Consider the following 13606-nt stretch of genomic DNA (forward strand, 5'->3'; position numbering starts at 1 on the left):
TTGCAAAGGATATATCCTTGCCAGTTTCATTCTCTACTTCTACATCTTCCATGGACTCAAAGTACTGACTCCAAGGAACAGGAGAAAAGTCCCGCTTTCTTCCAGGGCTAAGGGCAAGAAAAAGAGAGAGATTACAAATAAAACATAGTCATGCATGAAAAGATAAAATCTTGATCAAAATATTAAACCTGAAATGAAAACAGCAAGATATTTTCTCATAAAGATATGAAGAGTTTTTATACAGTTGTGTTTTAAAAAGCTCAAATATGTATAAAAACTTTAGATTTTAGGAAATTTTATTAGTATATTTTAATCACAAATATATTACATGTATATACACAACACAAGTTCTCTCACCTTATTCTTGGCTATAGGCTCATTCCTATCCTTTCAATCCAGTTTAATATTGTTCCTACTACAATAATTTTTGGTCACTATTGCTTCATCGTACCTTTAATCTTCCATATTTTTTCATGCTTCTATTTCATTTCCCAACCAAATGGCAAACTGGCCGTATCAATACCTTGAATTTCAGGGTATTTATCTGAAGATAAGCTTACACAGAACTGAAATGACTTATCTATTCAATGTACCATTGTCTGTAATAGAGAAAAACTGAAAATAACCTAAATATCAGCAGGTAACTGATTAAAATAAATTTTGGTATACAGAGAAACAATAGTTATAAAAAGCAATTATATATTGATAAAATTCCTTATTTATAGATATGATACACTGTGAAGTAAACAAACATGATGCACATACTACCACATGGGTAAAAATGGGAAATACATATAAATGCAGTTCCTTATGTATGTTCAGACTATCTCTGGAAGTATACTGATATAACACTGATGGTAACCTGGGAGAGGAACTATGACTAGGAGGTGAAAAGGAACAATTTTCAACACACATCCCTTTCTATCTTTCTATTTTTGAACCATGTATAATTTAAAAATATTAAATCATTTAAAAACAAAGCTAATCAATAAATATCTACTTACAACCTATGTCTTCAACTTTGGATGGAATATAAGAAAGAAATCCTGAGTCTTCCTCTATTTCCATATCTACTCTTCTTTCCAGTAATGAAGGAAATTCAGAATTCTATTAGAAGCAAAACATTAACTACTGCCTGAGATCTTCTTATACATGCTATGGGACCAAACTGCAGGTATGTATAAAGTATAATAATAAGTCCCTCTTAAAAATTTAAGTGAATACAGAAGTACTCTAGGTTGGCTATAATACGGAATGAATTATAGTGGGGTATCTGGGCAATCAAGGATGTATTCACTCAACAGTCAAGTATTTATTGAATATCGTTTTCTACTAGGCACTGAAACAGATTAGTGGGTCTCAATCCATGTAATAAAATTACCTGAGAAGTTTATAAAAATACTGATGCTTAGGTATAACTCTAGAAATTGATTTAAACCATCTGGGATGTGGCCTAGGTACTGATAATTTTTAAAGTTTCCCAAGTTGAGAGGTGCTAGAAATACAAAGGAGTATATGGTTTGGAAGGACAGAGGAGTTCAAACTCCTCATAGTTCCTACCATTTTCCTGTAATTCCTAACACAGTATGAACTTGGGCAAATTCAATTGATCTAAACTCTTTCTGCCTTAAATTATAGTGACTAAGTAAAATAAGATATCTTTCAAAAGAATCAAATAAATCTGGTAGTTGCTCAGTAAATGTGTAAACCTACCTTCTGATAGAAAAACTTCTGTGGAAGTAAACTATAACGTTAGTCTAGATCTATTTTTCTGGTTTGCTGGTTACACTTGAATTCCTACTGGAAAACTAAGAGCAGAACTCTTTAATTTTACTTATACTCACAAACTCATCTATGCATATATTAATTTGGGTATATATAATACAACAAAAACATGGCATGCCAAACATATTATAATAGATTCTAAGGATCTTGAATGAAGTTTTAATGTCTAGACCTAGGGATATGGTAGCAGTAGTACCTAATATTTACTGTACACAACAGTGAGTCACTGTTCCAATTTACAGGCATGATTCTATTTAATTCTTACAAAACTTTGAAAGTTATTTTTATCCCCATTTCACAGATGAGAAAACAGATTAGATACACAAAGCAACTTGCCCAAGGTTATACAACTACCAAGTGGCAGTAACAGGATTCAACCCAAGTTCCATCACTCTTCAAAGTCTCTGTTCTTTATTCCAATGCTGCACTAATTCTCAGATTTTTTAAAAAATCTATTTGGTTGCATCAAGTCTTAATTGTGGTACATAGGACCTTTGCTGCATCATGCAGAATCTTTCACTGTAGCACGTGGACTCTCTAGCTGTGGTGCAAGGGCTCAGTTGCTCTGTGGCATGTGAGATACCAGTTCCCTGACCAGGGATCAGACCCGCATCCCCTGCATTGCAAGGCAGTTTCTTAATCATAGAACACCAGGGAAGTCCCCTCAGACTTTTTTTTTTTCTTTCTTTCTCACTCTCTCATTTATACTTCTGAAAAGTAATAAGGCTTTATTTAGAGCATATTATCAAAGGTTTCCTGTTCAGAATCTAAATATGATTAACTTTGCCAAGGCCATAGAAACTTTCTGAGTTGGCCAGGCACAAGTTAAAGAAAAAGTACTTTCTACAATCAAAAATTATTGACAGGAGAACAGCCTCTACTTCTATCTAATCTTCCTTTAAAAAAAAGTTTCAGGGACTACCCAACTTTACCAACGTATGAGTAATTCCCATTTAGTTTAAAAGGCAATAATCTACACCACAAAATGCTATTCCTACTACCACAGAGATTTTTCAGACATACTCCTAATATCTGCATTTCAACAGATAATTGTTTATACACTCCAAGACTTGACGACATTTGGTAATTTAGACAAGAAGTAAAATAGTAAGGGCCTTGTATGAAAACTAGTTCTAAAAAACACATGTACCCTAATATTCATAGCAGCACTATTTACAACGGCCAGGACATGGGAGCAACCTAAACGTCCATCAACAGAGGAATGGAGAAAGAAAATATGGTACACATATTCAATGGAATATTACTCAGCCATAAGAAGGAATGAAACAATGCCACTTGCAACAACAAGGATGGACCTAGAGATTATCATACTAAGTGAAGTAAGTCAGAAAGAAAAAGACAAAAACACCATCTCACTTATATGTGGAATCTAAAAATACGACACAAATGAACATACCTATGAAATAGAAACAGACTCACAGATATGGAGAACAGACCTGTGGTTGCCAGCTTGTGATTGGGGTGGGGAGAGAAAGGATTTCAAGTTGGGGATTAGCAGATGCAAACCAGAACACATAGGACAGATAAACAAGGTCCTATATATTCCATGATAAACAATAGAAAAGAATATATATTTATAACTTAGTGACTCTGCTGTACAGTGGAAATTAATTCAACATTGTAAATCAATTATAGTTTGATTAAATAAAAAACCCCTTGGCCTATATGTTGACCTTAACAGTCTATTTCCAGCAGAAATTGGAAAAATTTTCAAGATGAAAAGAATGAGGGGCTACTGCACTCTTAAAACTTTTAAAATCTAAATTAATTTTCCATTTGCTAGAGCCTAAAGCGTTGTTCTCCCATTATTAATTGTGTGACCTTGGGCAAGTCACTTAACTTCTCAAGGCCTGAGTTTCTTCATGTCAGATAGGTTTGTAGCATCAGTTTTACATGCTTTGTTGTGAGGATTAAAGTAGTCCTTTGGTTACTCTCAAATTATCCTCTTCTATTCTCTGGTGGCTCAAATGGCAAAGAATCTGCCTACAATGCAGGAGACCTGGGTTTGATCCCCAGGTCAGGAAGATTCCCTGGAGAAGGGAATCTTTTCCATGGCAACCCCCTCCAGTATTCCTGCCTGGAGAATTCCATGGACAGATGAAGATGAGCCCAGTGGGCTACAGTCCATGGGTTCACAAAGAGTCAGACACAACTGCCTTAGTCAGTTGTGAGTCAGTCAGCAACTAACACTTACTACTTTTGTCATGGAGCCAATCATTTTCAAAATTAGTTTATTCCCTGGATGTATGGATACCAGTGAGGCTGCAGAAGGAGAGGGTGGTGAACTGGGAGAACAGGACTGACATATACACTATCATGTATAAAGTAGGTATCTAGTAAGAACCCTACTCTATAGCACAGGGAACTCTACTCAGTGCTCTGTGGTGACCTACATGGGAAGGAAATCCAAAAACACTCCATTTTATTTGATGGAACACATCCTCCATTAGCTTCCCGAGAAAGGGGAATCAATTTTGAAACTTTGCATGTCAAAATGCTGTTACCCATTTTTACACTTGACTGACAGCTTTCTTTGATATTGAATTTTTATGTTACAGACCATTTCCATACTGTGGGAGGAAGTACTTTGATAGATTCAACTTTGGAAGCATTCGCTAAAATTATACGTACATTTGTATAAAAATATGTGAATATATAAAAAACAATATATATAAGATCACATTTATATAATTATATTTTAAAACATATACAGGGAATTCCCTGGTGGTACAGTGTTTAGGAGCTGGCACTTTCACTGTGGTAGCCTGGGTTCAATTATTGGCTGGGGAACTAAGATCCGGCAAACTATGTGGTGTGGTCAGAAAAAAACACAAAAACAGAAAACAAAGGACACCACTGAAAATATGAAAAATCATAGATCTGGTAAGGAACTTGTATGTAGACTACATAAAGAACTCATAATACAACGACAACCCAATTTGTTAACGAACAAAGGATCTGAATAGACATTCTTCCAGAGAAGATATACAAGTGGTCAATAAGGACATGAAAAGATATTCAGCATCATTTAGTTATTAGGGAAATGCAAATCAAAACCACAACAAAGAACCACTTCACATCACTAAGACAGCTTTTGACAGAAAGACTGCCAATGACAAGTGTTGGCAAGAATGGAGAGAGTTAGAACCTACATACGTTGCTGATGGGAATATAAAATGGTACAGCTGCTTTGAAGAACAGTTTGTCAATTCCTCAAAAGGTTAAACAAAGATATCATATGATCTAGCAATTCCACTCCTAGGAAATTACCCAAGGAAAATGAAAACATCATGTCTACATAAAAACTTCTATAACAATGTTCACAGGGGCATTGTTCATAACAGTTAAAAAGTAGGAACAATTCAAGTCTTTATTAACTGTTGAACAGATAAACAAATTTGGTATAAATCCACACAATGGAATATTACTTGGCAACAAAAAAGGAATAGAATAATTCAACATGCTACAATAAAGATGAACTTAAAATATTATGGCAAGCAAAGAGGTCACTCACAAAAGATCACATATATTAACTCCATTTATTATAAATGTCCAGATTAGGTACATCTTTTTTTTTTTTTTTTTTTTAGGTACATCTATTGAGAAAGAAAACGATGGCTGCCTAGGGCTTAGAGGTTTAAGAGAACGTGAGAACTAAAAAGCAAGACACATTGCTCATGGGTATAAAGTTTCTTTGGGGATGCTAAACATGTTCTAAATTGCCTGTGGTAATGGTTGCAGAACTTTGGGCATATGCTTAAAAAAAAATTGACTGTACACTCTAAATGAGTCAGTTGTATGGTATGTGAACTCTATCTCAATAAAGTTGTTACCAAAAACATGAGAAGGGAAACATTTAAACAACAGATTATATCATTACTACCCTAATAGAGAAAAAAATGAAATGAGAAAAACACAGGTCAGATGAGACAAAATATGATGGCAGAAATAAATCCAAATGTATCAAAAATAAACTAATTACTCTAGGTTTTAAATATCTTAAGATGAGTTTTTTTTAATTTCCAACTATATACTTTTTAAAAAAGACAAAAAATTCCAAAATAAAAGAAGACGGACAAAAACATAGTAGGGCAAATATTAGACAAAACAATTTTAATTTACATTTTAACTTACATTAATTTTATATTATTCTCTATCAAACTTTAGGGCATTTTTCTATCAACTTCTAATGGTATTGCTGTTGAGTTTTTTAAATTTATCGATTTTCTGTCATTTCTTACAATTATATACTTTTTAAATTTTATTTTATACTGCAGTTGAGTTTTAAAGAATTTTTTTATCCCCCACATTTCTAAACTTTAATCTTAAAAGTAGAACAAGCCTCTTCTTAGGATGATCCCTTAAACTTTCTCTTCTACTGAATTATATCTACTATACATGTTTTTATTCCCAACATTTACATTTTGTTCTCTGAAACCAGGTTCCTCTTTTTTTTCTTTTTTAAATAAAAGAGCATTCTCTTGTTTCACAGATGCCATACTGTCTCGTCTCTAACAAGAGATGTTGGGGGGCGGGGGATGTGTTTGGTTTTTTGTGTTTTGTTTTTTTTTTGGCTGTACCCCAAGGCTTGGCTTGCAAGATCTTTGTTCTCCAACCAGGGATTGAACCTGGGCCATAGCAGTGAAAGTGCCAAGTCCTAACCACTGGACCACCAGAAAATTCGAGATGCTCGCTTATTTAGTATTTTATTTTGTTCTATGCACTACTGTTTCCTTTTCTCATTTTGTTTTGGTTTCTGTCTTTTGCACTGGAGGCTTTCCCTGGATTGCTGGTGATTCTATGAAAAAGGAGGGCTTGCTGACTATTGAGTATTATTGTACAGTTATCAAGTAGAGACCCAGACTTTTAAATGACGACTCTTCCCCTTAAATATCAATATCTGTATGTCTTTTCTCTTAGGCCAGCCATTTCTCCAGGGATAAATCCTCCAATCTTCTGCTTGGGGACATAAAACTAGCTGTGAGCCTTCTGAAAAGGAGCCTTCTGAAAAGGATCTAAAGAGTCTCATTTGTTCATTCAACAAATAGGCATGAATAAGCACCTATGAGATATTATTTTAGGCACTGGGAAAACTGCAGTGAACAAAAGACAAAACCCCTACTCTTGTGTTTACACTTAACAGGAGACAGGAGCAAAAATCTGCAAGGTGGCAATAAGGGCCATATAAAGTCAGGAAGGGGGACAATGAATATCAGAATGAGAAGGAATGAATTTTAAATCAGGTGATCAGGGAAGGCTTCTTTTAAGCAAAGACCTGAGGAAAGTAAAGAAGAAAACATAAACATATTTAGAAGACAAAATTATGTACTTTCACTTAATACCTGTTTCATCCAGCTGCTTTATCTTTGCCCTCATATCCCTATTGTCTCTAAGTCCAGAGCCACTCTGGTTCAATTTTTCCAGAAGTTAACCTGTCTCCCATTATTGAGAAATATATTTTCAATAAATAGAAGGAAAGGAAAAGATGTGAGAGTCTAATGGAGTCAATCAATCCTATTTTTAGCCCCCTTTCAGAGGTACCTAGCGTCTACAACTCCTGAATCTTTATGGGGTCATATGGATTAACTTCAACTTTCATTCTCTTTCTACAGACAGTTTGCTCTTCCCTGTCAGAGAATTAACAGTCTTCAACTTGCCATCTTCCTAAATCCTGCTGGTATCTTACTTTCCCTCCTCTTCTTTGTCCTTTGATTCTTCCTTTTTCCAAGTTACTTTACTATAATTTCAAGGGACTTGAGGAGAAAATGGAGATGAATTAATGAATTAATTTCAACAACTCTCTAGGGTAGCTGCTATAATTCCTCTTTTGCAAATGAGAAAGCTAAACCCAAGAGAGGTTAAATAACTCATCCAAAACCATAGAAAGTAGCTCAGCTAGGGTCACTTCGTTATTAGTTTTTAATACTACCCTCAAAATAATATTAGGTTCTCTCTGCACTCTTAAAACCATCAAAGCTAACAATAAGCACCCAGAAATCCCCAGGAAGAAGTGGAAGAGGACTGGTTCCTGCCATAGGGATAATGATTGGTAGAGGACTCTTATTAAAGCAAGCCTGAGTACCATGGAGACTAAGAAGAAAGTCAAGGTTTACTACTATAATTATCATCATGGGAGAGAGCAGAAGGGTGGGGTGAAAAGGAAGAATCAAAGACAATTCTCAAGTCTCTCTGAAGTCATTCACAAAGAAAGAACAGAGGAAACCTTTTAAAAGAGTTCCAACTTACAAAACACTGATTTACCAGGTGCTTGAAAATTCTACATCCCACTCCTAATACTTCTCTGCGTTGGCCACTGATGAAAATGTTCCTTATTAACCGGGCATCATAGAATCCAAAAATGGAAATAGTAGGATTTTACACAACATCCTGTATTAGACAAGAAAGGATATTTATGGCCCAATATACGACATGGTTGTATGAATGAAACCTTACCTTACTTAAAACCAATTTCAGATAAGATACTTAGTCTATGGGAACTTCCAACCTGCTGAGTTAGATCACACAAAAACCTGCTTTGTTTTAAATGGATGGATAAAGACAACTGCTGCAGCACAAGAACAACTCTAATCTTATACTTCTGCTAATAAAGAACTGTGCTTTACCCAAGTTAGAAATTTTTCTAAATTTTACTTCTACCACTCACCCAATATAAGAACAGCATAAGTAGTAACATCATTTTCGAAAACACTAAAGTAAACAGAAAAAAGGATATAAAGTGATCTGGCCTCAAACAAAAACACAACCACTGAGACATCAGTAATGAAAGCAAAAAAGCAGACAATAGGACACTTTATGATATTCTACAAAGATCAACTGGAGTTGTTCACTCTCATCACTGATGTGTGGCCATTCTCAGTCATCAGAACACATGTAAGCTGCTATTCTGCTTAGACATATCACAATAGGAAGAAAGAGTTTTGAGGTCAGAGCTTAAAGCCAATAAAATCCTTATAGAAAACCCTAATATTTCAGAACCAATGGTTCTATAACCTCTACCCTAGACTCATCTAAATGCCATGATGATCCAGGATGAAAGACAAACAGCAAATATCTTTAGGGCAATTATCTAAGGGATTTTTTTCCAGTCACAACTTATTTATATAAGCAGCTAACTTAATTTCAATTAAAGAAACCTTTGGGTATGCCTTGTATGGCAGGCCCTGATACACTTTCTGAGCATGAGGGAAATCAGCAGGCCTGAAATTTTCATCAATGAAAACTTGGTTCTTTACCTCAAAGAGCTAATGCTTGGAGGGAGATAAGCAAGGAAACAGTCACTGTATACTATAGCTATGACAGAAATAAGAGAGCTCACACATGGAACATTCAAGCTTGTTCAGGACACTTATGGGGATGGAACCAGGTCAGAGAAGGATTCACAAAGGTTACATCTGGTGGGAAAATTTTGTTAAATCAAATGCTATAAAAAGTGGAAGTACTATTTTTATTAAATAATGACTTGGATAGTGAATAGGCAAAAGTACAAACCTAACTGTCGATAAAAATGTAATTTCCCAATAGTCAGTGGAAAAAAATGTTAGTGTATTCTCCAACTTAAAAATGGGCTTATATTCCAAAGGTTTGTAAAGTAAGTTGTTGGAAAAACTATAGTACATTTCCTCTGATTAACAGTATTATAAAATATTCATAGATTCTCTGAGAAGCTCCATCCCCAAGTCTATTTAGCCATAATATGTTACAATGCTATTTGTGATGAAATTCAGTTAATAACAATCATGTAGTTCAGGTGGTTCACATAGAAAACAGAATTTAAATTTATATTAATATATCTTGAACCATGGTTCTTATGCTTAAGGAAAAGCTGGTTTAATTAAATGGATGAGAAGGATTAAATGAAACAAACCAGACACATGTGCATTTGTGCTGGGCACTTGACAAGCATTATCTAAATTTAATCCCCACAACAACCTGGGTTGCATTTTCTTAACAGGATAAACATAGAGGGATATTAAATATGGAATCATAGAGGGATGTAATAGGGTACAAGTTCATATTTATATACTGTTAATAACCAGTTTTAAAATTTCACTTCTATGCTCAACAAATCTGGCTCTTCCCTCACATTTACTTCCCTACTAAATTGAGGGTGCACAATTCTAAGCTGATGGAAAAAATGTCATATATCCACTGTATCTGAGCATCATTCACTCATTGATCAAATGTTTATTGACCTCCTGTGTGCTAACCACTTTGGGGCTACTACACAAAAGGAGATTACTGTTAAATTAGTGAAGACTAAGCAAAATAGATGACAATCAAGTTGTTAGATGAAATACTGTATGTACAAGGCACCACTGACTTATGATAAACCTGATTTTTGTAACACTAAAAAGAGAGCTACCAGGGAATTCCCTGGTGGTCCAGTGGTTAGAACTCTGCACTTTCACTGCCACGGGAGCAAGTTCAAGCCCTGGTCAGGAAACTAAAAATCCCACAAGACATGCAGTGTGGCCAAAAAAATAAAAAGAGCTACCAACTAAAGTATGACACAATACTTTATCATGCAGAATTCATTTTACATTTCTTTTTGTAACTTCATATCTTTAGTTAGCTATTTTTGGCTACTCTGGGGCTGTACTGCTGGGTGTGGGTTTTCTCTGTTGTGGCGAGTGGGGCCCACTCTCCAGTTGCAGTGCACAGACCTCTCATCACAGTGGCTGGCTTCTCTTGGGGCAGAGTACAGGTTCTAGAGTGCAGGCTCAGGAGTTATGGTGCCAGGATTTAGCTGCTCCATGGCCTGCACAATCTTCCTGGGCTTCACAGGTGGCTCAATGGTAAAGAATCACCTGCCAAGCAGGAGACCTGGGTTTAATTCCTGGGTCCAGAAGATCGATCTCCTGGAGAAGGAAATGGGAACTCACTCCAGTATTCTTGTCTGGGAAATCTCATGGACAGAGGAGCGTGGTGGGCTACAGTGCATGGAGGCACAGAGTTGGATACGACTTAGCAACTAAACAACTAACTACTCTTATAGTAAGGACTCACTTCAGTTTTGGAGAATGAGAGAGAAAGAGAAAAAGTGTCAAGTTTTGTTAAAGTAAAACTAAGCAATAGGCATGAATCTTTATATACAAGAGACAAACTCCAAGCACAAGTTTCAACCATATGAGCATTTTAAATCTCAAATTAGTCAATGTATTTGTAAACACAACACACTCAGCCTAAATGCTTGGTGTTGAAATAAAGTATTGATTCTATTTATGAGCTGAAACGATTTTCAATGGAGTATCACTTAAGTTACCCCATCTTAATGGAACTGGTGAGGAAATAAGGTTTCTTTATAGAATGAAGAAATAAGGTTTCTTTATAGAAGCTAAACAGGTCTAGGATTGCAGTTTCTCATTCAGTCAGCACTTAAGCAGCCAGCATGTTAGACACCCAGGAAATTAAGACATGATTCCTACCCTTAAGAAGCTCACAGACCTGAGTAGACAGCAGATCAATAATTACAGGAGTCAGAGGGCTAAGTGTTGTATTTACAGAAGACTATGGGGACATAGAAGATGTGCTCCTTGACTACTATGTGATAATGCCTACTAGGAGATAATAACCAAAACCAACGAAACTGTATGACCACTATGCATCAACTGTTAAGGAAATGAGGGAGAGGAGGAAAAAAAAGAGAGGAAAAATTATTCCCTGCCTAGAGACAAGGAATAAGAAATAAAAGTTGTATGTTTTTAGGTGAATGTCTCAAATCCAAATAGATATAATAATATTTCAACATCTACTAGGCTGCTTGTCTGTTAGGAGGGCAAGTAATGAGTCATGAGCTGCACAGTAGCAGTCCTAGTCACTGCTGTCACAAATTCTCCAGCTTAGGAGACTTCTGGTGGGGACAAAATACTGAAGTTTAATTGCAGCCAGCTATTTAAAGCAAGGCACCACTGCTCTTACATATAAAAAAGAAAAGCTCTCATTAGCAATACTGAAGAGAATGGAAAGAATGGAAAGGAAGGCAACCAAATGGCTGTCTGGGATCATGAGAGTTCACTACTATTGACAAGGGCATCTTATTAAAGCAGATGACTTAGATTCTAAAAACTGTGTACTGAAGCAGGCTGTTAAGAGATCATCTAACTCAAATCTTACTTTATGGGAAGGAATAATTAGCTGTCTATTATGTAACAAGTTGGATTTTGAATTCAGCAAGAAAAATATTCCCTTTAAAACATGTGAAAGACTCAAAGACATAAATTTCCCAGAGCCACTCTCTACAGGACTGGAGCTTAAACTCAAGCATGTCTGGTACCACCGAAGTCTTTACAGTACACCTCAGAGTTCCTTCTGAGGCCCAGAAAGAGGAAGACTTGACCAAGTCACATGGCTTATTAGTGGCAGAGATAGGATTCCCATTTACACCTGGAAAAAGTCCATGGCAAGGACATACACAGAGACACAGTGGAAAAAGACTGATAGTAAACAACTTCAGCTTTCTGCCATGATTTTGAATGACTAGAATTTTCAACATAATCTCTTATTCAATCTTCAAAATACAGAGTTGACCCTTGAACAACATAAGAAGAGGGGCTGGGTTTGAGGGTGTGTGTGTGTGTAACCCTTCACGCAACTGAAAATTTATGCATAACTTACAGTTGGTCCTGCATACCTGTGGACCCTCCATATTTGAGATTCCACAGAGGCAATTTCAACCAATCATCAATTGTATTAAGTGTAGTACACCTGACCCTTCCACAACACAGTATGAACTGCATGGGTCCACTTATACAAGGATTTGTTTTCAAAAGCAAATATTACACAAATGTAATGGTAAATAAAACATAAGCGGAATCTGGTAGAAGCTGCAGACACTAAACCATGGAATATGGAGGAGGCCAATTGTAAGTTATACCTGGATTTTTCACTGTGGGGAGGGTCGGCACCCCAACTCCCTGTTGTTCAAGGGTCTATGGCATTCACTCTCAAAAAAAAAAAAAAACCCACGTATAACAGGACTTGCTCAGTTAAACCACTGCTGTTCAAGGGTCAACTATATAGGTAGTATGTGCTTGGGACTGGTTGTCAATACTGAATTTGAAGGACATCTAAGTGTGGTATATAAGTGGACCATGCTTTTAAAAGAGCTATTTATTACTTAAAAGTTTCTTCTCTAAAAGTAACTATTACACAGTATAAAGGAAAAAGTTTTTCGTAATCAATCAAAGGTGTTTCCTCAAATCTGACATCAAGTAACGTAACAAGAAAGTCTTGTCAGGTTAAAAAAATTCCAATTACCCAATTATGGAGAAATAGATTTGCTAGCAATAAGTCTAGCAAAAATGGGAAAATCGACATTCACTCAGAAGTGCTCAGGTCAAGGGGCTCAAAAGTGGCATATAGGGGCAAGGGAGAAAATGGGGGAGGGAGGGAAAGAGAGAAACCACTTCCTAAACCTGTGCTGTAAAGAAAACAGTAGGGAATCTGAAGTCAGATTAGCCTGTTCCTCTTGTTAATATCAAGACTTAGAGCAGTTGCTGTTTACTCTCTACTCCAGACATCCCTTTCCCACTTCCCAACACTCTCTATTCCCTAAAAGAATTCCAAATAAACAGTAGCTAATAAAGATCTTTATCTCTCCTCCACCACAAAAGAATGAATCAGAAGTGGTCTAAATCAGTCACAGTAATCCCATTCCCTGCTGCTAAGTCCCTTCAGTCCTGTCTGACTCTGTGTGACCACATAGACGGCAGCCCACCAGGCTCCCCCGTCCCTGGGATTCTCCAGGCAAGAACACTGGAGTGGGTTGCCATTTCCTTCT

The 13606-nt window shown here is 36.3% G+C and overlaps 1 protein-coding gene and 1 non-coding gene across 3 annotated transcripts in view; both read right to left on the reverse strand.

Annotated features, from left to right (window-relative positions):
• PPME1 (protein phosphatase methylesterase 1) overlaps positions 1 to 13606 on the reverse strand; it is a 51483-nt gene that overhangs the window by 29661 nt on the left and 8216 nt on the right. For both annotated transcript variants that reach the window (XM_005689967.1, XM_005689968.3), the window contains exon 2: positions 14 to 107. In XM_005689967.1, the coding sequence (XP_005690024.1) occupies positions 14 to 107 (94 nt within the window). The remainder of the gene's footprint in view (positions 1 to 13; positions 108 to 13606) is intronic.
• On the reverse strand, positions 6414 to 6485 carry TRNAE-UUC. The gene has a single exon. It is a non-coding gene; the product is annotated as a tRNA-Glu (tRNA).

Source organism: Capra hircus, chromosome 15, assembly GCF_001704415.2.
Source record: "Capra hircus breed San Clemente chromosome 15, ASM170441v1, whole genome shotgun sequence".
Lineage (NCBI taxonomy): Eukaryota > Metazoa > Chordata > Mammalia > Artiodactyla > Bovidae > Capra > Capra hircus.